The sequence below is a fragment of the Phoca vitulina genome, unplaced genomic scaffold, assembly GCF_004348235.1.
Source record: "Phoca vitulina isolate PV1807 unplaced genomic scaffold, GSC_HSeal_1.0 scaffold7, whole genome shotgun sequence".
In the NCBI taxonomy this organism is placed as follows: Eukaryota; Metazoa; Chordata; class Mammalia; order Carnivora; family Phocidae; genus Phoca; species Phoca vitulina.
The window spans coordinates 44,423,007-44,450,734 of NW_022589710.1; the positions used below are offsets into that span (position 1 = coordinate 44,423,007).

Sequence of the window (27,728 nt, forward strand, 5' to 3'; positions counted from 1 at the left end):
TGCAAATATCTTGTTCCTCAACACAATGTCCCTGTTATATTGTGATTTATAATAAGAAATATATATTTGGTCTTCTTCCATTTCTGGCACAGAGTTCCTAAAACCCTTGGAACTTCCCAAGTGATGAGAATGGTCTAGGTGTTTTCTGTTATGTTAATGAGGTCACTTCTAGGGGAGCCTGGCTGGCTCAGTCAGTGGAGTGTGCCACTCTTGATCTCAGGGTCATGAGTTTAAGTCCCACACTGGGTGTAGAAAGAACTAAAAATAAATAAATAAACTTAAAAAAAATGAGGTAACTTTTAGAAAGCCTAGGTAACCTAAAGATGCCAGGGTAACCAATTAAGTGATTAGAGGGTTGGAACTTTCAGTCCTCCCTCCACCCTACATCCAGGGAGGGGACAGGGGCTGGAGATTGAATTCAATCACCAATGGCCAATGATTTAATCAATCATGCCTTTGTAATGAAGCCTCCATAGAAACCCAAAAGGATGAGGGTTTGGAGAGCTTCTGGGTTGGTAAACATGCGGAGATACACGGAGAGTGTGGAACTTAGAAAGGGCATGGAAGCTCCACATCCTTTTCCCATACTTTGCCCTATGCACCTCTTCCATCTGGCTGTTCCTGAGTCATATCATTTATTTTATTTTATTTGTTTTGTTTTTATTTTATCTTAAGTAGGCTCCACACCCATTGTGGGACTTGAACTCACGACCCTGAGATCAAGAGTTGCATGCTCCACTGACTGAACCAGGCAGGTGCCCCATGAGTTATGTCATTTTATAATAAACTGGTAATCTAGTAAGTAAAGTGTTTCTCTGGGTTCTATGAGCCATTCTAGCAACTTAATCGAATCCAAGGAGGGGCTGTTAGAACCTCCAATCTATAGACATTTGGTCAGGAGCATAGGTGACAACCTAGACTTTCAATTAGTATCTGAAGTGTGTGTATGTGTGTGTGGGGGGGGGCAGTCTTGTAGGATTGAGCCCTTAACCTGTGGGATCTGATGCTATCTCCAGATAGATAGCACCGAAATTGAGTTGAATTGTAGGATAACCAGCTGGTGTTGGAACATTGTTTGGCAGTGTGTGGGAAGTACCCACCCACCACTGGATTGGGTGCGGAATCTTAGTCCTCCTAGATTTACCATCCATTGATAATTCTTATCTGATCCAATCTTTACTATGAAAGCTATAAAAGGATAACTTTCCAACTCTAGTACTCTCCTTTATATTTATTAGCTGGTCCTCAGCATTCTGCTGTAAGCAAGAACCCTCCATTCTCTCTTTTTTATTATTGTTACAGAATCACGAATTTCTATTTCTACAATGTTTAGAAATCATTATTCTACTTAATTACTTTGGTGCTCAAATTGTCCCAGATTTGGCCAGTAGGATTCCCTTCAAGCTGGCTTCTGTGTCCCCGTGATATGCTTCATTTTTTCAACACTTCCTTAATTTCTAGCAAAAAAGATGTTCTAGGCTCATTTGGTACCTATCCTGCCCCAGCCCTGGAATCAGCCATTTCTCTAAGGGGTTGTAATTCTCTTTTAATGGGCATATTAGTTATCTATTGCTGCATAACCAACTACTCCCAAACTTAGCAGCTTATAACATTAATTATTATCTCACACAGTTTCTGAGGTTCAGGAATTTGGGAGAAGTTTAGCTAGGTATATTCTGGATAGGTTTCTCTCCTTTCATGAGATCATGATTTATTTATTTATTTTTAAAAAACATTTTATTTGTTTATTCTAGAGAGAGAGTGAGGAGAGGAGCAGAGGGAGAGGGACAAGCAGACTCAGTGCTGATCGTGGAGCTCAATGTGGGGCTAGATCCCACATCCCTGAGATCATTACCTGACCTGAAATTGAGAGTTGGATGCTTAGGGGTGCCTCGGTGGCTCAGTCGGTTAAGTGTCTGCCTTCGCTCAAGTCATCAAGTCATAATTCCACAGTCCTGGGACTGAGTCCCAGGTCCGGTTCCCTGCTCAGCTGAGAATCGGCTTGTTTCTCTCCCTCTGCCCCTTCCCCCGCACATGCTCCCTCTATCTCTCAAATAAATAAATAAAATCTTAAAAAAAAAGTTTCTTTCAAGATCAAGTTCTAGACTACCTTTACTTTATGCTATTACTTTTAGTCTGTTAGAGTTTTTTTTTTTAAGATTTTATTTATTTATCTGAGAGAGAAAGAGCATGAGAGAGAGTGAGAGAGAGAGCAGGAGAAGGGGGGAGGGGTAGAGGGAGAAGCAGATTCTCCACAGAGCAGGGAGCCCGATCTGGGACTTGATCCCAGAACCCTGGGATCATGACCTGAGCTGAAGACAGATGCTTAACGACTGAGCCACCCAGGCGCCCAGCATTTTCTTTTTTCATCAATTGGTTCAAGTTATTAAAAAAATGTTATTGAAGGTCTACCTGTACAAGACCAATAAGAGATAAGCTCCTGCCTGAGTTTGCAAAGTACTATAATCTTTCCAGTCCTTTCCTGAAGCTTTCTCAAAGAAGTTAAAAATTTCAGAGATGAGGGGCACCTGAGTGGCTCAGTCGGTTGAGCGTCTGCCTTTGCCTTGGGTCGTGATCCCAGGGTCCTGGGATGGAGTGGCGTGTTGGGCTCTCTGCTCAGCAGGGAGCCTGCTTCTCCCTCTCCCTCTGCGGGCCGCTCCCCGGGCTTGTGCTCTCTGTCAAATAAATAAATAAAATCTTAAAAAAAATTTTTAAGAGATAAAGCTACCAGAAGCTCCAACCTGTTGAATGATTCTTACCCTCTTGCTCACTACCCCAGTCATCATTCAGCTACTGAATACCATGATGTATGCTGAGCTATTAGCTCTGACATGAATACAATATAAATAGCAATTCCTTCACCTGCCTAATTCAGAATGGTCTCTCTTAGGGTTTATTAAAGTCCCTGGGGATCCAAGCTGTTTTAGGAATAAGTCTTGCTCAACCCAGTTCAACACAAAAGGCAATTAATAATTAATGAAATTGAGAAATCAGTTCACACTGTAGCAGGGGCACAGGGGTGCAAGAGTACCTGGCTTTGGGGACTTGACCAGGTTTGGCCACTTGCCGCTAATAAAATCCAAAGGCAGAGAGACCAATGGTGTAAGGAGAAAGGCATTTTATTTCAGTGAGGCTAACACTGGGAAAACAGTGGACTAGTGTCTCAAAGACTGCCTCCAAAGTGCTGAAAATACTTCCAGGTTTATATAAGGAAAATGTGGGGCAAAGGTCATGGGTATGTGCAGGTGGGCAGTAAGGTCACATCAGTCATTGTCTTGGGGTCAGTCACTGGGGTCTTGCTGGCTCAGGGCAGTCCTTACTGCTTGAGGGGATGCTTTGCCTGCAGGATCTTTTGCCTGAGTTAGGAGATAGACTTGAAAGAATTTAATCAATTAGAAAGTCAAAAAGGAAGCAGTTGAATTCCTCTTTCAACATTGGGTAATCCATCTTTGAGGAAGCTGGGATTCTTTGTGAAAGAAAAGACAGCCCCGTTGTAAGAGAAAGGGTCCTAGCCCAGCAATCTGGAGAGGCAATTTTAACCCCAACATTGCCCCTAACCAGCAGAAAAGTGGGTGGTCCAACCACATCAGCTCTCCAAGTCTCAGTTTCCCTGTCTATAAAACCAGGGATAGGCTTGATGGCCCCTGTCTCACTGTAATTTTCCCCAATCTGAGGCTCAGAGAGATGTCCATACAACAAATTAAATTCCTGAGTAGCTCAGTCAGGTACGCCACCCACTCTTGATTTGGGCTCAGGTCATGACTCTCAGACCTCTGCCCCTCCCCCGCCAGCAACAACAAAAAACCCCACAACACACTGCCCAGACAAGTGAGGATCCTTTAAAACTCCGCACCTTCCCCACCTCTCTCCGAAACGTGGGAACCCAGGAAACTTGCCTAAACTGTAAAAGCCCGCCGCTGGAGCGGAGGGGGCGGAGGCGAGGAGCAGAGGTCTGCAGTGCGCCTGCGTACTGGGTTCGGAGGACCGAGGTCGCGCGGCAGGCCCCTCGCAAGCTCCACACGCCGCGCGAGATTTCCTCCCCAGCTGCGTGGGGGTGAGTGCCGGGAGAGGGGCGGCCCCACAGCTGCTGGCCGGGGAGCCCTGGGCTGGCTCGCGCCTTCCGGGTGTGGGAGGATCGAGGAGCCAGGGTGGCCTCCATTTTTTTTCCGGAGCTGCGGCGTCGCGGGCGTTATTGCCTAGGTCACTAGGCTAGGGAATGCTCCAGAAGGAACAGAGGCAGATTTTTTTTTTTTTTTCTTAACTGTTGGGAGTAAGCAACCTCGAGTTTGGACGTGTTTAAGGTGCGTCTGGGACGTTCATTTAACACATATTTATTGAGCCCCCTATCATGTGCCATACAGAGAGTGAACATAAATCGTGGACACAAACCGTATCCTCTCGGCGCTTACAGTCAGGGAAGCCAGTTTGAAATTTGGGCTGTAGACGCAGATTTTTATTAATTTCCATGTGAATGGTTGGTAGTGGGAGCCAGAGAGGAAGGGGAGGTCAGTATGGGAAAGGGGAAGAGCCAGGCAGGAATCCCCAGATATTAGACTTGGGCAGCAGGAGGAAACCAGAACACTCAAAAGGGAGAGGGAGCGACCAGCGAGCCAGAAAGAGTGGAGGAAATCCCAGAGATTTCCACCTTTTATAACAAGGCCGTGTCAGCAGAGCCGTTTATGGCAGGATAATTGAACGAGATCAGGATAGGGAAGTGTTTTGTTTAAAAAGATATTAAGAAGCTCATGTTATGGAAGTGGGATGTATTGTGTTTGATTGAGTGTGGGTTCCAGTGTCGGTCATTACCAGTTGTGCAAACATGGGCAAGTTATTCGACCGCTCTGTTTACTCCCTTTCCTCGTCTAGAAAATGGGGATAAATGACGGTACCATCTTCATAGAGGGGTTAAGCGAGACAATGATTATAAAAACTTTAGCCCAGTTCCTGGCACTTAGTAGCATTTCAGAAGACTGGCTGAGAGAAGAGCCTTTCCTAAGATCCCACGTGATTAGAACCCGGCCAAGTTCTGTCTCCTTAGTTCAGTGCCCTTTTCCTAATACTAGGCTACAAGGTAGACGCTCGAACAACACACTCTTTATGACCAGCACAGGAGTGAAATTTTCTTTTCTTTTCTTAAAGATTTTATTTATTTATTTGATAGCGCGCACAAGCAGGGGGAGCAGCAGAGGGAGAGAAGCAGCAGACTCCCCGCTGAGCAGGGACGCCTGATGCGGGGGCGGGAGTGAATTTTTCAGTTGATTCTTGATCTGGTGTTATTTTGGTATATTACTTAACATAATTGGAAATCCACTTAATATCAGACCAAACAAACATGGTGTGCTTAATGTCAGTCAATAAAGAGTTGAGTGTCCCCTCCCCACTCCTCTACTAGGGATGAATGTAACACCACCACTACGTCTCCTTTCAGCTCTAGAACTAGGTGTGTCATATTTTAAGATTTTAATTTTGTTACTAAATCAAGTTCTTTATGTTTTAAATGTGTTGTTTGTTGTCCTATCAAGGGATATTGTGCAATTATCCTATCTTAGTTAATTTTCGTATTTGGCAGTTGAAAACTTTCTAATTTAATACAGAAGGAGAGAAATTTGATAGTGTACTTTTAATTCTGAGAAACAGCATTTGGACAAATCTACAGTATGCATATTTTAAAGAAAGCATACATTGAAAGTAATCAGGGAAGAGGGCAAATATGAAACTTCACTTGGGAAGACTCCTTTGATTGAAAATTATGGTGCTGTTAATAACCACTTCGGGGCAAGTTACCTTTGGATCCAGCATCAAATTGGAAAATTTTGCTTTTTAATTCTTCCATAATTTACACATAAGGTGATTCAATAGAAAATTTCCTTTTAAAAATATGTTTAGCCCCACAAAACATTTTGGACTTCTTGATGTGATGAAATAGGATGCACACAGCATCACCTTTAAAGATTCTTGCCTAAAAAACTGAACCTGCATCTAATCAAATCTCTAGATCTAACTACTAGTCAGGGATGGTGGGGGGTATGGATGGGGAAGATAGAAGAATGAGGTAAATGACACCATGAGGAAGCAATCAAAGGACATTCCATAGACAAAGGAATTAAGCAACAAATGTTTCTTCAACAATCGATGGCATGAAATAAAAAAGGAGAGGAGACTCAAAAGGTAGTATGTGCACCTTGAATCCTGATTCTAATGAACCAATTGTAAAAAGACATATTTGAGGGTTGCTGGAGGGGAGGGAGGTGGGGGGATGGGGTAACTGGGTGATAGACATTAAGGAGAGCACGTGATGTAATGAGCACTGGGTGTTATATAACACTGATGAATCACTGACCTCTACCTCTGAAACCAATAATACATTATATGTTAATTAATTGAATTTAAATTTAAAAAGGGGGAAAATAAACTAAATAAATTGCCTACAATTGGCAAAAAAAAAAAAGACATGTTTAGCTCCACCACCTTAGGAAAGTGCTTAAACCCTTTAAGGCTCAGTTTCCTCCTCTGTAAAATGGGGATAATAATACTACTTAATAGGATTGTTAGGAGATTAAAAGAGTATATATATTTGGGGATCAGGATCAGTCAGGACTAGCAGGATTAGTCAGTAGAGCATGTGACTCTTGATCTCAGGGTTGTAAGGTCGAGCCCCACGTTGGGTGTGGAGATTACTTAAAATCTTTGAAAAAAGAATATATACATGAAATATTAAATGAATATGTGTGTGTGTGTGTGTGTGTGTGTATGTTTGTATGTGTGTGTATATATTTCATAGCACTCACAGTAGTGCTTGGCACATAGTAACACTCCCTAAGATCAGGGCTGTTTCCCCCAAGTCAGATAGTGCCAGCACTGGAACTCCATTTTGTTTCTTTCATTAGCTCAAATTGAAAGTCCAGAATAAACTGATCCTTTACTTTCTTATTGTGCCATTCTGTATTACAGAATTTCCTATGATGTGAGGATTTAAAAATGCTTTTATGTTTTCCTTTCCACCCAACATGGGGCTCGAACTCAGAATCCCGAGGTCAAGAGTCACATGCTCTTCCAACTGAGCCAGCCAAGCACCTCTGATGTTTTACTTCTATTATAAACAAAACTGTTAATTTCCATTTTGATAAATGAATAAAATATTTTTTGAAAATTTGGTTACATCTCAAGCAGCTAGTGTTTTTATTTTGCTACTAGATTAACTGTTTGACTCTGGAGGAATATATCATGTTTTCTTTTTTTTTTTTAATTTTTTTTATTGTTATGTTAATCCCCATACATTACATCATTAGTTTTAGATATAGTGTTCCATGATTCATTGTTTGTGCATAACACCCAGTGCTCCATGCAGAACGTGCCCTCCTCAATACCCATCACCAGGCTAACCCCTCCTCCCAACCCCCTCCCCTCTAGAACCCTCAGTTTGTTTTTCAGAGTCCATTGTCTCTCATGGTTCTTCTCCCCCTCCGATTTCCCCCCCTTCATTATCATGTTTTCTTTTAATCAAGCCACAGTGGGAGGCTTACTCATGATGGTATAAAATGAATGTGCTTGAATTATGAGGCCAAAAACATTTTGTCTTAGTCTTTTGAACTTGTTCCTATTAGCCAAAAATTCTAACTAGATTTAGTCTTTCTTTACATATTTGCAGAGGCAAACTCTGACAGTAGACTATATCTTTTCTGGATCCTAAATTTGATTTTTCTTCTCCTTGTTCAGAAACACAAATGTGCTTTTTTTTTTTTTTTTTTTAATTGCTGAATATTTTAAAACTCTGATTTAAAAACTTTTCTGTTTATAGGAGTTATTTTATACAGAAATCTTGTGAGACCACTGTGCAGCAAGGTGATGATTGTACAAAGAGTGGTACTGAATTCCCGACCTGGTATGTATTTGTCTGTGATGAATGAACAGCTGTGGTCTTTGATAATTATTGTTATTTTTAAAGATCTATTTATGAGAGAGAGAGCAGAGGGAGGGGCAGAAGGAGAGGGGGAGGGAGAGAATCTCAAGTAGACTCCCTGCTGAGCACGGAGCCCAAGGTCGGTGGATCCCACTACTCTGAGATCATGACCTGAGCGGAAATCAGTAGTGGGACACTGAACTAACTGAGCCACCCAGGCACCCCAGTCTTTGATAATTATTAATGAAAATGAAGGAACAAAAAGTAATAGTCAATGTGGTAAATTAAGTTAGGAAGATATTAACCGTAGTAGAGATATTAGAAGAAACTCTTTAAGCAATGTAATATCAGTTTTTAAAGTGGTTACTTATTTATCAAGGCTGTTTGTTGAAGAAGAAAAGGTATTTTGGAATTATTATATTTAAAAGGTTATACTACAAATATATATAGCTTTTGTTTTTTCTTTGTAGTATGTATCACTGATTCTTAAAATTTGCCTTTCTGTTTTATGTGAAAAGCACTGACCTATGTCTGTGCTGACATCTAACCTGAATCATAGGAACTTAGGTGTGGAAATAACCTGGGAGGTTTGGGTGCGTGCTGCTTTGGTTTTACTGTTTACTTAGTGTGTGGCCTGGGGAAATCACTTACCTTGTCTGTTTTTCCTCCCCGCCCCCACTTACCTTTTCTGACTTCAGTTTTAGCAAAGTGAGCTGTTAGATTAAAATGTTTATATTCTGTTCCCACCTTAGACATTTGATGATTTAATCAATAGGAAGTTTGCTTATATTAAACATAACTGAGTGAGAATACATTTTTAGTGATGGCATATTCTTTTTTAAACATTTTTTTTTTTTTTTAATTTCTTTTAATTTATTTATTTAAGAGAGAGAGAGAGTGAGAGAGAGACCGCAAGAGGGGGTAGGGTTAGAGGGAGAAGCAGACTCCCCGCCGAGCAGGGAGCCCGATGCGGGACTCGATCCAGGGACTCCGGGATCATGACCTGAGCCGAAGGCAGTCGCTTAACCAACTGAGCCACCCAGGCGCCCATTAGTGATGGCATATTCTGCTTACAGATTTTTCTTTCAATATTTCAAATTTTCTAGTTTTCAAGACTTTTTAATTTATTTTAAAATAGGCTCCACACCAGTGTGGGGCTTGAACCCACAACCTTGAGATCAAGAGTTGCATGCTCCACCAACTGAGCCAGCCAGGTGCCCCAAGACTTTACTTTTTTAAAAAATTGCATTCATTTAAGTTTCCATTTCTTCTTAAAATGAGGAAGGAAAGTTTACTTAACTATTTGTTTTGGCTGATGTGGTGTTTCTGCTATCTTGTAAATTTTGGATTTTCATAATTTAAACTGGCTGTGAGTTTTCACGTTTAGAAATCCTATAATTTTAAAACAGATGAGGTGATTTATCTGTAATCATCTTTAAAAAGAAATTTTGAGGTTGTTAGCAATATTCCACAGGAACTTCTTGGGGAAAATCAAGAGCAATTGAAACTATTTGAAGAATTTATACTGTATTACAGAGAAATTACAAAATAATATAGATTTATTCATGTCTGTATTAAAGGGGAGTTATCTGAATCCTAGAGTTACCCTCTAAAGAATAATAAATAACTACATAGGAAGGTAACTTTTTGATTTTATATTTTCCTTAATATTTTAGGAAAAAATGGTAATCCAGTGGCAGAAAATTTCCGAGTAGAAGAAGTAAATTTATCAGATAATATCAATGAAGGACAAGTACAAGTGAGAACTCTTTATCTTTCTGTGGATCCATACATGGTAAGAATCAGGATTTTGCGACTGGGTGAAAATTAATTTTATTTTCATATTTTGCATGTTGCATCTCAATTTTATTGTGTAATCCTTATGATTAATAAATATTTGAGCAATTATATCTTGATACCTGGGAATTACAGGTTGCCTTTGTTTTTAAATTCACTAGTGTTATGAAGGAATGTTATAAAAGAATGTTTTCATAATAGTAGTACATGTGGTTAATCAGGTTCTTTCAAATGTCCAGATCACTTCCCAGTAGTAAATAAAGCTTAAAGATAGTAAATTAGGATTGGACATTCTCTCAGATTGATCTAATTTACAAGGCAGGCTGTGTATAAGACCTTTATTCTAGTTGGTCTCTCTTTTTTTTAAAGACCTATTTATGCATTTTAGAGAGAGCGGTGGGGAGGGGCAGAGGGAGAGAGAAACTGAAGCAGACTCTGCACTGAGCCCGACACGGGGCTCAGTCTCATGACCCTGAGATCACGACCTGAGCCAAAACCAAGAGTCGGAAGCTTAACCAGCTGTACCACCCAGGCACCCCACTAGTTGGTCTCTTTTTGAAGGAACAGACTCACTTTTAGAGAAAGGAGATTTATTGAAAAATACTGTTTAGGACTGCTGCTGAGAAGCCCTCAGGCACATGGACTCAGACTATACCGAGATAGTTTTTGCTTCTCCTTTTCCTGTACAAATGCTTTTTATTTCATCTTCTTGCCCGATTAGAACCTCCAGTACAATGTTATATAGAAGAGGTGAGAGTGGACATCTTTATTTTGTTCCTAGATCTTAGGGAGAAAGCATTCAGTCTTTTACCATTAAGTATGATGTGGGATTTGGTAGATGCCCTTTATCAGGTTAAGGAGATTTCCTCCTATTCCTGATTTGGTTCCTGGTTTGTTGAATGTTTTATCATAAAGGGATGTTTTTTGTTTTTGTTTTTATTGTGATAAGATATATATAACAAAATATGCCATTTTAACAATTTTCAAGTGTATAATTCAGTGGCATTAAGAACGTTCACAATGTTGTGCAGCCATTACCACTTTCCATTTCCAGAACTTTTTCATCATCCAAAACAGAAATTCTGTGTCCATTAAAGATTCATGGTCTATTGTTTTCTTGTGATGTGTTTGCCTGACTTTGGTATCAGGGTCCTATGGGCCTCAGAATGGGTTGGGAAATATTCCCTCCTGTTCTGTTTTTGGAAGAGTTTGTGAAGAATTGGTATTCTTGAATAGATTGGTAGAATTCATCAATGAAGCTATCTGGCCTGGGTTTTCTTTTTGGAGAGTTTTAAAATTACTAGTTCAATATCTTTGTTTTAGGTCTACTAAGATTTTCTGTTTCTTCTTGAGTCAGCTTCTGGGTATTTGTCCATTTCATCTAAGTTGTGTAATTTATTAGCATACAGTTTTTAGTATTTCCTTATAATCCTTTTTTATTTCTGAAAGATAGGTAGTAATACCCTTTCTTTCATTCCTGATTTTAGTAATTTAAGTCTTGTCTATTTTTTCTTGGTCAGTTTAGCTAAAACTTTGTCAGTTTTGTTAATTTTTCAAAGGACCAACTTTCGGTTTTGTTGATTTTCTATATTGTTTTCCTATTGTCCATTTCATTAATTTCTGTTCGTTGTACTAATTTTACAGCTTCCTGTGAGTATTTATGTAAAATAAAAAGTTAAGAGAAAATCAGGATAGCTTAGGGGCGCCTGGGTGGCTCAGTTGGTTAAACCACTGCCTTCAGCTCAGGTCATGATTCCAGAGTCCTGGGATCGAGCCCCACATCGGGCTCCCTGCTCATGCAGGAAGGCTGCTTCTCCCTCTGCCTGCCGCTCCCTCTGCTTGTGCTCTTTCTCTCTTTCTCTCTCTCTCTCTTGCTATCTCTCTCTCTGTGTCAAATAAATAAATAAAATCTTTTTTAAAAAAAGAAAGAAAATCAGGATAGCTTATTCAATAAACTGTGTTGGATCAGTTGACTGTATACTTTTGGGAAAAAATTACGTTCTTATCTCAATCCTTCACTAGAATAAATTCCAAGAGATAATAAAAAAATTAAAAAAATGAAACTATAAAAAATTTTAGGGGGCACCTGGGTGGCTCAGTTGTTAAGCATCTGACTCTTGATTTCAGGTCATGATCTCAGGTCATGCATTGGCTCTGCACTGGATGTGGAGCCTGCTTAAGATTCTCTCTCTCGGAGGGTGGGGGGATGGGTTAGCCGGGTGATGGGTATTAAGGAGGGAACGCATTGCTTGGAGCACTGGGTGTTATTCACAAACAGTGAATCATGGGACACTACATCAAAAACTAATGATGTAATGTATGGTGACTAACATTAAAAAAAAAAAAGATTCTCTCTCCCTATATATGTCTGGGTAAACAATTGAATGGTGTTGGGGAATGAAAGACTTTGTAAGAATGACAGCAAACCCAGCTAATACGAAAAAACATGATTGATAAATATGACTACTTAAAAAAACAGTTTTGTAAGACACAATAAAATAGCATGTACAAAATCAAAAGATAAATGGCAAACTTAGAAAAATTTGCAATATAAATAAGAAAAAAGATGATAATGAATGACATTCAGAAAGCTCCTATACATTAGTCTTTGAAAAGTAGAAAGTTGGCCAAAGAAACAAATAAGCGATTTATAATCTTTTTCTGTATTACTGTTTCTGTACTGTCTGCTTGCCTCCTCCTTTTGGCTTTTAAAGTGCCGTTGTAAGGGATAAAGAAAATCCTGGCTTGCCTCTTCTCAGGCTTCATTTACAGTGGATACCCAATGACAGTGCCGTTTTCTGCCAGGAGAGTTGTAGCTTTGGGAAGGCTCCTTTTCCCTCTGATCCAGGAGTGCAGTTCAGCCTCTTTGAGTGACACCAGTCACACTCGATTATGCTAACAGTGGAAAGCAAATTGATGACTTCATTCAAAATTCTTACCTGGGCTAGGAAGAAATTTTTCTTTATGGGCTAGGGAAATGAGGTGGTGATTGGTCTAGAACATTCTAAATAGACAAATGTTCAAGTTGATACAGAGGGGTAAATGATTTCCCGCAGACCTAAAGATGCTCCACCTTTCAATGGCAGCTAAGACAAGCTCAGTCAAGCTATGGGCCTCAACACTCTCAACACACTCAACACTGTGCTAAGCAAATCACATGAGGAGAATAATTACCACAAATTCAAGAGAAAAATGACAGTGCACTATTTAGTATTTAGAGTCAATTCTTGATGATGACTGGTTTGGATTTCTTAAGACTTCACCTCTTCAGTGTATAAGACATAGCTCAGGGCACAAAGGATTACCCATGCCCTGATGAACAAAATGTAAAGCATGTCATTTAAGCCCAGGATAATAAGTACAAAGTGAATTAAGAGAATAAAATTTACCAAAATAAAGCCAAGGTTCAAGGTTAGAAGGGTTTTAAAAATCAAACAGAGCAGTCAAAAAGGAATAGTTGAAAACAAGCAGAAAGGATGTGTTTTACACAGTATTCTTTAAGTTGGAACAAACTTCCTATTCAGCAGAATTCCCTCTGAGAGTCTTACAGTGAGAGAAATTTATGACCCAAAGATTTTAGGAGAGATGATGAAACAACTAAGATTATGACATGAATTGAATTCATGACCTCCACTTCTAAATACCCTCAACCTCAAAACAACAAAAACAGAAAACCTCTTTTTCCTCTAGGGAAGTATATAGCTCCTCCATCCACTCATTTCATGCTACAAAGCACTGAGTTTTTCTTGAGAATTTTGTCTCTTTGTTCTCTCTAGTCATTCTGTCAGTCAACCTCAGGTCCTGCAGATCCTACTTCTAAGTACATCTCAGTTCAGGACACTTCCCTGTAAACTCCAAGGGCATCTACCTAGTCTGAATGACCATTGTTTCCTCTCCCAATGGGGTATCCTTGCATACACTCTTTGCCCCCTTACATGGTCTTCCACACTGCAGCCAGAAAGATATTTTTACAAAGCAACTAATCATGTCACCTTTATCTTGAATGGCTTTCCTTTAGTCTTGAGATAAAGACTAACGTTCTGGACATGGTCTAAGATGCTACATAGTCTGTTGCAAATGGCAAGATTTCGGGGTTTTTGATGGCTGCATAATATTCCATTGTGTGTGTGTGTGTGTGTGTGTGTGTGTGTGTATGTATATGTATATATACATATATATATATATATATATATATATATACACACCACATCGTGGATGGAACTAGAGGGTATTATGCTAAGTGAAATAAGTCAATCAGAGAAAGACAAGTATCATATGATCTCACTGATAGGAGGAATTCTTAATCTCAGGAAACTGAGTGTTGCTGGAGTGGTGGGGGTGGGAGGGGTGGGGTGGCTGGGTGATAGACATTGGGGAGGGTATGTGCTATGGTGAGCGCTGTGAATTGTGTAAGACTGATGAATCACAGACGTGTACCTCTGAAACAAATAATACATTATATGTTAAAAAAAAAAAAAAGATAGGGCGCCTGGTTGGCTCAGTTGGTTAAGCGGCTGGCTTCGGCTCAGGTCGTGATTCCAGGATCCCGGGATCGAGCCCCGCATCGGGCTCCTTGCTCCGCGGGAAGCCTGCTTCTCCCTCTCCCACTCCCCCTGCTTGTGTTCCCTCTCTCGCTCTGTCTCTCTCTGTCAAATAAATAAATAAAATCTTAAAAAAAAAAAAAAGATAGTAGGAAGGGAAAAATGAAGGGGGGGATATTGGAGGGGGAGACGAACCATGAGAGACTATGGACTCTGAGAAACAAACTGAGGGTTCTAGAGGGGAGGGGGGTGGGGGGATGGGTTAGCCTGTTGATAGGTATTAAAGAGGGCACGTATTGAATGGAGCACTGGGTGTTATACGCAAACAGTGAATCATGGAACACTACATCAAAAACTAATGATGTAATGTACGGTGATTAACATAATAAAATAAAATTTAAAAAATAAATCAAAATAGCCTAATGAAATGTTAGGTCAGTTATTAACAAGATCTACCATAACACTGTACTCATAGAATAAATAAATACTTGCTGATGAAAAAAAAAAAAGATGCTACATAGTCTGGTCCCTGTTTGCCTGCCCAGCCTTACCATACCCTACTTTACTTCTTCCTCTTGTACCCTGGCCACACTGGGCCTCTTATTGTGTATAACACACCAGTGGCCCTTTTTGCTCAAGCCTTATATTAGCCCTGTTTTTCCTTTTCTGTATTTTTTAATGCTTTCATATCTTAGGGGTCTTCCTAATCCTGGAGAGACTGCCCCTACCAGCATATTTTTAGAGATAACAAACATCTTGCCTGGAACATACCAACCACCTCCTTCATCTAATTCTCACACACCAACCCAATATTTTCTGTGCCCCAAATCACCAAAGGGCCAGGTGCCAGACAACTAGGGACCACTCCTATAAGCCAGAGCCCACGGAAATTATTCAAACTGTCTAATCCTAAACTTACTCAAGTTTGCCTACCCTGTCTTGCCCATTTCTTCCCCCTGAAACCACAGTAAAGACTCTGGGCCAGGGGCGCCTGGGTGGCTCAGTCGTTAAGCGTCTGCCTTCGGCTCAGGTCATGATCCCGGGGTCCTGGGATCGAGCCTCGCATTGGGCTCCCTGCTCAGCGGGAAGCCTGCTTCTCCCTCTCCCACTCCCCCTGCTTGTGTTCCCTCTCTCGCTGTGTCTCTCTCTGTCAAATAAATAAATAAAATCTTTAAAAAAAAAAAAAAAAGACTCTGGGCCATGCTCTCCTGTTGCTGCTTTTTCTTCCTGACTAACTCTGGTGCTTCCCTGTGTGGCCCTGTGTTACCACACAGGGCTCCTCCTCTTGGGAATTGTAAGTAATAAACTCTTCCTTCGAGGCAGTTGTCTCCGTGTCTGTTGTTTTACTATACCTGACTAAAAATCCCGAGTAAAAATTAAAACAGGCCTTCATACATGCTGTCCCTCTGTCTTCCTCCCACGCCTCTCCCATTACGTGGCCAACTCCTGTTATTCCCTCAAAGCCTGCATTAAAAGGATTTGCTTTGGTAAATTACCTTGATCCCTCAGACTAGTCCTCTCTCTGTTACATTTTCTCAAAACAGTACCTTGATCTATAGCATTTATCCCAGTTGTAATGAAGAATTATCTGTGTAGTTACTAGATGTCTGTCTTCCCTAATAAAGAGTAAACTTAAGGAGACAGAGGTCTTATTTATCACTATATTTCTAGTCACCAGCATGGTGTTTATTAAGTATTGAAGGAGGAAAGAAAATAATTTTGGTTGCTTTTACTAGACATTGTTCTTAAAAAAATAATATATCCAAATTCATAACTAATTTTATTTTATTTATTTATTTTTTCAAATTTCCAAATCCATTTATTAGTTCTTATTCTTACTGTGCTGACAGCTGGCATCATTACTTCCTGCCCTTATTAAGCAAGATCATAATTAATTTTAATCACCATGTGTACACAGTATTTTACATGGTTGTATTTAATGTATATATACTACTTTGATATTTAAGTGACTTTATGTACATACTTTCATATGAAAAACCAGTCCAAATATCATTATTTTGGTGGTTATATAATATTCTATTGTGTTGACATCATTTGCTCACCCATGGAGAATTACTTGTTCCTGTTTTTTCTGTTAGCCTTGTTTAAGAGTCAGGTCCTAGTAGAGCATGTGACTACTCTTGATGTCGCGGTTGTTAGTTCGAGCCCCACACTGGGTGTAGAGATTACTTTAAAAAATAAAAATAAATTACCTTAAAAAAGAAGAGAAAGAGGGTCAGGTCTTTGGTCTGGCAGTATTCAGTGGCTGTTACTCTTGCTTTCTAAGAATACTTGGGAGGGGCACACTAGCAGAAGTGTATTGTCATAGAAGCTTCTGCCTCAATTCCCTGTTTGGTCCTTTTCCCTGGTGAATACTATACCACATGGGGCCCCTTAATCAAGTAGCCTTCTATCTTTTCTATCTCCTGGACCACACTGTGGGCCTCTACATCTTGGCCTTCATGAGTGGGCAAGAGTGAGCCACAGAGAAGAAGAAAGCCTTGATTGCTTCCCAGAGAGATCTTTAGCTCTAGTCCTGTGGAAAGGTGTGGTAACATTGTGATATTTTGTCTTCATAGAATAAAGAGAACATCCACCTAAGGTTTTGGGGTATGATGTAATGCTTGGCCTGAAATTGTGATGAACAACTGTGTAAAAGTAGTTTCATTTCTTCTTGGGTTATTTTCATTGAGGAAGCAGAATTGCTAGGCCAATAGAAATGAGTAGTATTATGGTCTATATGTTGCCAGTTTATTTTCTATAAAAAATATACAGTTTTGTAATAGCAACATGTAAGTGTAGGTAATTTGCCACAATCCATTGAAGCCATTGACACAGTATTTTGTATTATTTTTGCTAGTGTAATGTATTAGTACTTAACATTTCTTTAATTGTTTAAAAATTTTAACAGCTTTATTGAAATATAATTCATCTATCATACAGTTTATACATTTAAAGTGTACAATTAAGGGGCGCCTGGCTGGCTCAGTCAGAAGAGCATGTGACTCTTGATCCTGGGGTCATGAGTTCAAGCCCCATGATGGGTGTAGAGATGACTAAAAATAAGTAGATAAATAAATAAACTTAAAAAAAATAAAGTGTACAATTCAGTGGTTTTTAGTCTGTTCACAAAGTTGTGGACCTTTCTAATTGTACTTCTTTACTGATTAGAGAGGGGATACATCTTTTTTTCAGGATAAAAAATAACTGAAAGGAAGATAGAATTTAAGATAAATATGATTTGTTTGACTAAGACTTTATTTAACATTACTGACTATATACCTTTCTTTTAGTCACCAGGTAAATTAATAAACTGCCCAGTATTATCAGGCAGAATTATTCTAATCAACGTTTTTCTTTTTTAGCGTTGCAGAATGAATGAAGACACTGGTACTGATTATATAAGAGCTTGGCAGTTGTCTCAAGTGGTTGATGGTGGAGGTATTGGGATTGTAGAAGAAAGCAAACACATAAATTTTACCAAAGGCGATTTTGTGATTTCTTCATATTGGCCCTGGCAAACCAAGGTTATTCTGGATGGAAATAGCCTTGAAAAGGTGATGTATAATATACAATATCTGGATTCCCCCCTCCCCCATTAATTTTTACTTTGTGAATTTGGCATTCAGTTTGTTATCAGGGAAAAATAATAAAAGCATATATTTTCTTTTAGATAGCTTCCAAAATGTGGAAAACTGTTTCTTTTGCACTGTGGGCCATAACTATATATGACAGTTCTTAAGATTATTAGTGGATGGTGGTGTTTTCTGTGTTTATTTCTCAAATTTTGCATATATAAAATAAAACCTGAATTGTAAGCATCAAAAAATATTTTATGCCAACAACCAGAAGGCCCCTTAGAGTTGTGTGCTTTAAAGTTTCCTGAGAAATTGCCATTTGACTTAAGAAATGCATTTGGTTTGTTCTTGAAATTACTTTTTCTATGAAAGTCCTGAGTTCAGTTTCTGCTACTACTTGAATCATGTGAAATTACCATTATTTGTCTGTTTTGACCTATAAAACCTGGCAGCTTCATGTAATTCAACCTCATATATGTCGTCAGGGAAGTTACTTTATGCCTTTGACCCTTAGTTTCCTCATGTGCAAGATGAAAATAGTAGCTCTCTCACAAATGAGTGTGGAAATTAGATGCTATGAGAAATATGACTAAGACTTTCTTAAAAGTTTTATAAAATTTTAGTATTTTTTTTAAGATTTTTAAATTTTTAAAATTAATTTGAGAGAGGGAGAGCACGAGTGGGAGCGGGGGAGGGGCACAGGGAGAGGGAGAGGGAGAAGCAAGCTCCCCACTGAGTAGGGAGCCCCACATGGGGCTCGATCCCAGGACCCTGGGACCATGACCCAAGCTGAAGGTAGACGCTTAAGCGACTGAGTCACCCAGGTGCCCTTAGTACTTTTTATTATTACAAGTTCTTGTCAGTTAAAGGTGACAAGATATAAATGATATGTGGCAGACGTTATACAATAATTTTCAACTTAATGGTACTAGTAAAATATATTTAACTAGAAATTTCTTAGCCAGGAAGTGAGAAAGAAATATGCAGCAGGTTCTGGTTTTCCCTGTCATTGTGCTATGGTGGGAAATGGAGCAGTTGGGGAGAGCTTAAAAGGCTTTAGGCACAGGTATTAGAAATGAGGAAGAGGAATTCAAAAGGGATGGAGAAAGGATATTTGCTAACACAAACATATCTTTCAATGTTTTTATATTGGCTTTACTAATAAATAACTATTACCTACATGAAATATTTCTGTGTAGACCTTTCTAAGTATTGTTGACTTTAATATCTCAATTACCTTTATGTACATACTAGATTTAACTGATAGCTGTTTAAGACTGCTGAATACAAACTGCCATTTTATTTATGACAGTTTAAGTACAAATCAAATTAAGATGGTGAATCTTAATTACTTTTGGTGGTTTATTAAGTTTTTACCAAACTATTCAATTTCTTAAAAAATTATTATAAAATTTTTATGGTAGGGAGTCTTTCCATATCATTTCTCTTGATCCAATTCCTCCTAACTTTACAGATAAGAAAACAGACACAGAGAGAGGGTTTGTGCTATGGTGAGCGCTGTGAATTGTGTAAGACTGATGAATCACAGACCTATACCCCTGAAACAAATAATACATTATATGTTAATAAGAAAAAAAGGAAAAAAGAAAACAGACACAGAGAATGTAGAAGTATAATTAATTATTGATAGGGCCTGGTAAACATATAAACATCAATGCTACATACTAAAAAGTTGAGAGAGCCCTCATTTTATTCTGTAATTAAACTAAAAGGAATGTATCACACTTTCCTTATATTTTTATGGTACACTTTAAGCATCAGTAGGGTTTGAGCTGATTTTTATATGGATAAATGTTTACTTTGGAATTGCTCAGAGATTTTAAAACCTTCCAACTCTGCCTAGTGTTTTCCCCTTAAATATTTCTTCTCTTTTTATGTACTTGGGGCATTGACAAGAAAGAATGGTTAGTGTGTTTCATGTGGGAATTCTTTTTTTTTTTTTTAAGATTTTATTTATTTGACACAAAGAGAGAGAGAGAGAGTGAGCACACAAGCAGGGGCAGCAGCAGAGGGAGAGGGAGAAACAGGCATTCCGCTGAGCAGGGAGCCCAATGCAGGGCTCAGTCCCAGGATCCTGGGATCATGACCTGAGCCGAAGGCAGATGCTTAACCGACTGAGCCACCCAGGCACCCCCCATGTGGGAATTCTTTAAAGTTTTTGTTTGTTTGTTTTTTTACTATAAAGAGAAGTAATATTCATTTCTTTTTTACTTTGTACAAGTAAATTATAGAATTTTAGCAAGACTGAAGAATGGCTCACTGTTCTGGAAACCGTATTGGGTTGTTTATTAGTCTGCTTGGAATGCCATTACAAAATACCATAGACTGGTGGCTTAAACGACAGAAATTTATTTTCTCACAGTTCTGGAGGCTAAAACTTTGAGATCTAGGTGCTGGAAAATTTGGTTTGTAGTGAAGGCTCTCTTTCTGGCTTGCAGTTGGCTGCCTTTTTGCTGTGTCCTCACAGGGCATTCAGCCTTTCTTTTGTGCACACACAGAGAAAGAGCTCTGGTGTCTCTTCCTCTTCTCATCAGGAAACAAGTCCTGCTGGATTAGGGCCCCTTCCTTACGACTTTATTTAACCTTAATTATCTCCATAAAGACCCTTTCTCCAAATATAGTTACATTAAGGGATAGGTCATCAACATAAGAATTTGGGGGGATACAACAGTCCATAACAGGTTGTTTCTACCTTGTTGACTTAAAACAGGAATTCCTAGTATTATTTTTTAAAGTTATATATTTTATTTTAGGTAGACCCACAACTTGTGGATGGGAACCTTTCATACTTTCTTGGAGCTATAGGTATGCCTGGTTTGACTTCCTTGATTGGGATACAGGAAAAAGGTCATATAACTGGTGGATCTAATCAGACAATGGTTGTTAGTGGAGCTGCCGGTGCTTGTGGATCCTTGGCCGGGCAGGTAACATTTCTGAGAATTACTTGATTTTCTAAAAAAGTGGTCATAATCAAATTTCTGGATACATGTATATAATTTAAAATAGAAAATTGAACAAATGTATAATGTTATTTTACACATTTCGGGTAGAAATGATGTTATTACGTGCTTAGACTCTCTTCATAACAACATGAAAAACGTAGATTTCTGTATCTTGTTCTCTGTTAACCAAAAATAGACATGATAAATGCTAGAGCATTGCTTTAATCAATATAAGGAAGAAGCTCATAGAGTACCTATCTGGAATTCATGACTTAAAAGGCAAACTCATATTTTTGAAAAGAATCTTCAAGTAAGAGGGCACTTACTGGGTTCTAGAAATATAGTAAGGGTTATGATAGAATTTTAAAGTAAATTGTTTTATGAATAACAGCCTTTATAGTGTGAAAACCATTGAAACAAAACATTTTATCATAGTGGTGATTTTTAGTTCCTCAGAGGCCTGAAAAATATTGAACTGCAAGATAGTGATGTTTTGAGTCTGACTATTCCTTTTATGAAATCAGCTTTAAATTGTGTGATTTAAAAACTAAGTCTAATGTTAGTCAGTCTTCATTTTTTTAGGAGTGACATTATATCTGGTCTCAATTCTTTTGGTTTCAAATTACTTTAAGCCAACAGCTCTGTAATCAAACCTAATTGTGATGAATACTCTCATATACTTGTAATATCTTGTATGCTTTCACATTTTTACACTTAAATGTGGCAACAGAAAATTGTTTAATTTTTAAAAATTTCCCCCCTAGATTGGCCATTTGATGGGCTGTTCCAGAGTGGTGGGAATTTGTGGAACACAGGAGAAGTGCCTCTTTCTGACCTCAGAACTAGGCTTTGATGCTGCAGTTAATTATAAAAAGGGGAATGTGGCAGAACAGCTCCGTGAATTATGCCCAGCTGGAGTGGATGTTTACTTTGACAATGTTGGTGGTGACATCAGTGATGCAGTGATAAGTCAGGTTGTGTGCCGATTTGTTTGTTATAAATTTGAATACTATGTTTTATTTGATGTGCTATCTTTTTACTTGATACTGAGAAAAAAAAACTGTAAAATTCTAGGGTTTATTGTGAGAAATAACGTAATGATCAGTATTGTAATTAGATGATACCGAAAAGCTTGCTGACACCTACTTCCATTTGCTTGCAGATTTGCACATGAGCATCAATTTCAGTTCTTTGCTAGCAATATTATATTTTTTACCTGCAATTTATTTTTGTCAAAAATTATAGTTGTAGTGGTGCCTGGCTGGCTTGGTTGGTCAGGCATGGAACTCTTGATCTCAGGGTTGTGTGTTCTAGCCCCATGCTGGGTGTAGAGATTACTTAAAAATAAAATCTTTAAAAAAAAAATTACAGTTGTATTGTTCAAATGGTGAAGTTTTGACCCTAATTCCCTATCAACTAACTCACAGCCATGGCCTCTGACTTCGGGTAGGGAAAGGATTTTCATAGATTACAGGTATTTACATATTTTTATTGACAAGCTTATAAAATATGAATGTTAGCTATTAACACTGCATTGTCCTTTACTATATGTAAAATTATTTGCAGTTGAGGTTATTTAAATCCAAGAAAAGACTTTACAGCTACTACTGATGGTAGCAACAATGGCAACACCAGTGTAATTCTTTTGCACGTGACCGAACTCTCACTTACCTCTATGTTCCTTTGGAGGGGACTTGTTTCCTAGTTAATTAAAACTCTTAAAAACATATAAGGCATAAATTTGCAAAGCAAAATCAGTTAATTGGCACCAATTGATTAAATATAATAATCAAGGAGGCTTTCATTGAAGCAGCCATAAAATCAGGAAACATAGGTAAGGCATATATTTTAGGGTATAATAATCAGTTTTCTCTGAACAGATGAATCAGAACAGCCATATCATCCTGTGTGGTCAAATTTCTCAGTACAACAAAGATGTGCCTTATCCTCCTCCACTACCCCCTGCTGTAGAAGCAATCCAAAAAGAAAGAAACATCACAAGGTATGGTCTACCCTTTTCCCCTTATTACCAGGTTCATGAGTTTAAAGATCATAGATGTATATAAAATGTATGTTCTTCATATATAATTTTTCTTTATTTTTAAAAAAGATTTATTTATGTATTTCAGAGAGCGAGAGAGCACACTTGTACTCACACAGAGGGGAGGGGCTGAGAGAGAAGGGAGAGAGAGCAGACTCCCCGATGAGCTGAGCGTGGAGCACACTGCAGGGCTTGATCTTATGACCCTGAGATGATGACCTGAGCCTAAATCAAGAGTCAGACACTCAACCATCTGAGCCATCCAAGCGCCCCTATAATTTTCCCTTATTAAATAAAACTTGAAAACATACATTTTAAGCCAGTTCAATATTTAGGTTTTTGTCAACTAGTGCCCTGGCAGAAAACTTTCTAAAAATGCATCTGTTCTATCAGTCTTTTGCAAGTCTTTTTTTCCCCAAGTGATAGAAACTCAACTCACATTGGCTTAAGTACAAAGGAAATTTATTGGCTCGTGTTTCTGAGAAGTCCGGTGTTAGTATTGACTTAGATTTGGCTGGATAAAAGGTGTGCGTAGTGGCATCGCTACTCAGTTTTTCTCTACTTCTGGGCTGTGCTTTCTTTTGGGTTGGCTCTGTTCCCTCGCAGGCTCTTTTGCAGCGCAGCAAGAGGATGACTGTTATCTCTTGTCTTATACCAGGTTAGCAACCCAAGCAAAAAGAGAACAGCTCTCTCCTCTCGGTTTTGTTAAGTCCCAAAGCTGATACTTACTGGCTCAGACTGGCCTGGCTTTGGTCACAGATGGGTGAGGAAAGGATACTACCCACAAAGTTAAATCACAGTGCTAATTACCAAACAGAGTTCTGGATGCTGGCCAGACAAAACAATAGAAGTTCACTATACTTAAACCTGTAACTACACCTAAAACTGTATCTGACCAGACTCTGTGTGATTAAGTCCTAATGTTTGAAAGATTAACAGATATTAGAGTTCTGGAATGATTTGGTTTTGGACTATTTCACCCTCCATAGTCTCTGATCATTATCCTTTTCTTCCCCACTACAGAGAAAGATTTCTGGTGTTGAACTATAAGGACAAATTTGAGTCTGGCATTCTACAGCTGAGTCAGTGGTTTAAAGAAGGGAAGCTAAAGGTAGAACTTGTTTCTGTTGTTTATCAATATCATTTGTCTGCTACTTAATATACTTTTATGTTATTTGAATTTATGATGGCAAACATAACTTCATAATAAAAATTCCTACAAAATTGTACTAAATATTGTAAATTAAGTTTACTCCCAGGTGAGTATAACCTCCTAATTGAGAAACTCTTTCCTGTTAGTACCTTTATCTAAGATTTCATTTTTCATTAACCTTTACTTTTCTTAGACTATATTACAAGGTAAATAGGTGTTTTTTTCCAAATTTTAATATTCATTACTTTAACAAATATTTATGGAATGCTACTATGTGTTAGAAGCTCTGCTTTCTCAAAAATCTTATAAGCACCTCCTTGTTCCCCTAACCCTCTAGCACCATACATCTTTTGTTCCCTCCCTGATATTCTGATATATCTTGGTTGCTGGCTGAAGATCAAGTTATTAATCTGGGGTCTAGAGATCCTGACCTAGGATGTTCTTGAAACTTGCAAATGATAGGCAAAGTTATATGTGTATGTGCTTATGTTTACGTACTTTGTTTTTTGAAAAGAGATTGTATAGTTTGTGATATTACCAGTTGAAGATGAGACAGTGGGAAAAGAGGATTTTATTTTTTTATTTTTATATCTTTAAAAGATTTATCTACCTGTTCTACAGAGAGAGAGAGAGAGAGAGACCGTTGTGAGCGGTGGGGAGAGGCAAGGAGAGAGGGAGAGAATCTCAAGTAGACTCGCCACAGAGCCCAGAGCCCAGAGCCTAGAGCCTGATGCCAGACTCAGTCCCACGACCTGAGCTGAAATCAAGAGTCAGATGCTTGACTGACTGTCACCCAGGCGCCCCAAGAGGATTTTATTTTTAAAAATCATTTCATAGGAAACTTTTCTGTGCTACCTCCATGAAATGAGGAATATCTATTTTTAGACAGAAAGTGCTAAATAGTGTTGCTGCCCTTTGCAAAAATGAAGAATATTACAGTTGACCCTGAGCACCTCAGGGGTTAAAGGTGCTGACACTCTCTCCTTCCATGCAGTTGAAAATCCCGGTATATCTTTTGACTCCCCCAAAACTACTAATAGCCTACTATTGACCAGGAGCCTTACTGATAACATAAACGGTTGATTACCACATATTTTGTGTGTTATGTGTAATTTATACTATATTCTTTTTTTTTTTTTAAGATTTTATTTATTTATTTGACAGAGATAGCAAGAGAGGGAACACAAGCTTGGGGGAGCTGGAGAGGAAGAAGCAGGCTCCCCACTGGCTTGAAGCCAGGGACCAGGACCCTGGGATCATGACCTGAGCCGAAGGCAGACACTTAACTACTGAGCCATCCAGGCGCCCCTATACTGTATTCTTTACAGTAAGCTAGAGAAAAGAAAATGTTATTAAGAAAATCACAAGGAAGGGAAAATACATATATAGTACTGTACCGTGTTTATAAAAAAGATCTGTGTATAAATAGATGTGCACAGTTCAAACCCATGTTGTTCAGGGTCAACTATAAATAGATACACTGACCTAAAGAGTATTATATGTAGCCATTTTGATTTTCAGATCAAAGAGACTGTGATAAATGGATTGGAAAACATGGGAGGTAAGATGGATGTCGATTTATTTATTATATGCATGAGCTTGGCACAAATACTCCCTTTTTTCCTTGAACTGTACTTCACTGGTGTTTTTTTCTTTTTAAATCATTTCTTTCTTTCCTGTAAAACCACCCTGCGGGTTTACTTAAATATCTTCATCAAACTCTGTTAAAGTTCAGCTTAGAGGCATTTAAGAAGTATTGTTTTCACATTTCAAATCGTAAAATAAGTGTTTCTTTGGTTTTGAAACAAGTTATGAAAAAAATGTAAGAATCATGAAAGTCATTTAGCTTCTAGGTAACTTTTTCAGATTGAATGGTTTTATTTATTTATTTATTTATTTATTTATTTGAGAGAGAGAGCCAGTGAGCATGAGCAGGGGGGAGGAGCAGAGGAAGAGGGAGAAGCAGGCTCCCTGCTGAGCAGGGAGCCCAAACGCTGGGCAATCCCAGGATCCTGAGATCATGACCTGAGCCCAAGGCAGACACTTAAGGGACTGAAGCACCCAGGTGCCCCGAGGTTGAATGGTTCTAAGGCATCATAAGATTATATTAAACAGATTTTCAAGTTTCTTTTTTTTTTTTTAAGATTTTATTTATTTATTTGAGAAAGAGAGAGTGAGCATGAGCCACGAGTTGGGGGGGTGGGGTGGGGAGAGACAAGGCGAGAGGCAGACTTCCTGCTGAGCAGGGAGCCTGGCATGGGGCTCGAGTCCCAGGACCCTGGGATCATGACCTGAGCTGAAGGCAGAAGCTTAAACAAGTGAGCCACCCAGGCGCCCCTAGGTTTTTTTTTTCCCTAATATACACAGATTTCAACATTCTTTGTTTCAAATGAAAGAGATTAAACTGATTTTTTGACTTTTTCAGAAAAAATATTTAATACATTTGATCAATATGTTTACCAAACAGAAATATAAATTTCACTCATTTTCCTGGCATAAACAGATGTGTATTTTACTTAGTAAAACTTTATGATTAGATTTCTATTTTTTTAAAAAGATTTTATTTATTTGACAGAGCGAGAGAGCACAAGCAGGAAGAGGGGAAGAGAGAGAGGGAGAAGCAGACTCTCAGCTGAGCAGGGACCCCATGGAGGGGCTAGATCCCAGGACTCCAGGATCACGACCTGAGCCAAAGGCAGACACTTAACTGACTGAGCCATCCAGGCGCCCCTAGATTTCTATAATCTTTCTTTTTTTTGGAGAGAGTGCACGAGTGGGGATAGGGAGTGCGGGGACGTGGGGGGAGGCAGAGGCAGAAGGAGAGAGAATCCCAGGCACGCTCCACGCCCAGCACAGAGCCCAATGTGGGGCTCCACCTCATGACCCAGAGATCACCACCCAGAGATCAGGACCTGAGTGGAAATCAAGAGTTGGTCGCTTAGCCACCCAGGTGCCCCAGATTTCTATTATTTTTAATAGTTTTTGAAAAATTGATTTTGCTGACATTTTATCCTCATACTTATTTATTCTAGTCTTCAGACTCTGTAAACAGTGAATATTGAGGTAGATATAAATATTTATAGTTTGGGTAAAAGCACATTTTTAAGATATAAATTGGGTTAGTTTATCTTGTAACTTCTTTTTTTTTTTTTTTTTTAAAGATTTTATTTATTTATTTGACAGAGACACAGCGAGAGAGGGAACACAAGCAGGGGGAGTGGGAGAGGGAGAAGCAGGCTTCCCGCTGAGCAGGGAGCCCGATGCGGGGCTCGATCCCAGGACCCTGGGATCATGACCCTGAGCTGAAGGCAGACGCCTAACGACTGAGCCACCCAGGCGCCCTATCTTGTAACTTCTTTTCATGACAGTTTCCTTCTATTCTTAATACTAAAATCATCACAGAAATTATTCAAATTAACTGTATGTGTTTCATGTACTAATAAACATGTATGATAGTGATACTCATGTTTTCATATAACCTAGGTTTTTTTTTTCTTTCTAGCTGCATTCCAGTCCATGATGACAGGAGGTAACATAGGAAAGCAGATAGTTTGCATTTCAGAAGAAACCTCTGTGTAATCTGTATAAGCATCTTTATCAAGGAAATACACAGATTTCTTTCCATTTTGCACAAAGATTTTTAAGATACATTAAAAAATCTTAGAATACAGATAGCTTTTTATTTAAATGTGATCATTGGTAATATTTTCTAGTTGCATAATTTTTTCCTATATCTTCAATATCGTATGTGTTCT

At 38.8% G+C, this 27,728-nt stretch overlaps 1 protein-coding gene across 2 annotated transcripts; it reads left to right on the top strand.

Annotated features, from left to right (window-relative positions):
- Positions 1-3,933: 3,933 nt before the first annotated feature.
- On the top strand, positions 3,934-27,615 carry PTGR2 (prostaglandin reductase 2). 2 transcript variants are annotated; one of them, XM_032405540.1, is made up of 10 exons: positions 3,934-4,054; positions 7,799-7,882; positions 9,577-9,695; positions 17,604-17,795; positions 20,591-20,761; positions 21,544-21,753; positions 22,660-22,781; positions 23,844-23,931; positions 25,495-25,534; positions 27,476-27,615. In XM_032405540.1, the coding sequence occupies exons 2-10, from the start codon at positions 7,846-7,848 to the stop codon at positions 27,550-27,552; spliced, it is 1,056 nt and encodes a 351-aa protein (XP_032261431.1). In that variant the 5' UTR covers positions 3,934-4,054; positions 7,799-7,845; the 3' UTR covers positions 27,553-27,615. The 2 variants fall into 2 exon arrangements, with proteins under 2 accessions (XP_032261431.1, XP_032261432.1); XM_032405541.1 differs by lacking the exon at positions 3,934-4,054 and adding an exon at positions 4,067-4,301 and having other exon boundaries at positions 27,476-27,590.
- The last annotated feature ends 113 nt before the right edge of the window (positions 27,616-27,728 follow it).

Coding starts and splice junctions, on each gene's coding strand:
- PTGR2 (XM_032405540.1), top strand. CDS start 7,846: ATGATTGTACAAAGAGTGGTACTGAATTCCCGACCTG. Junction 9,696..17,603: donor TTTCTGTGGATCCATACATG/GTAAGAATCAGG, acceptor TTTCTTTTTTAG/CGTTGCAGAATGAATGAAGA. Junction 22,782..23,843: donor AAAGAAAGAAACATCACAAG/GTATGGTCTACC, acceptor TCCCCACTACAG/AGAAAGATTTCTGGTGTTGA.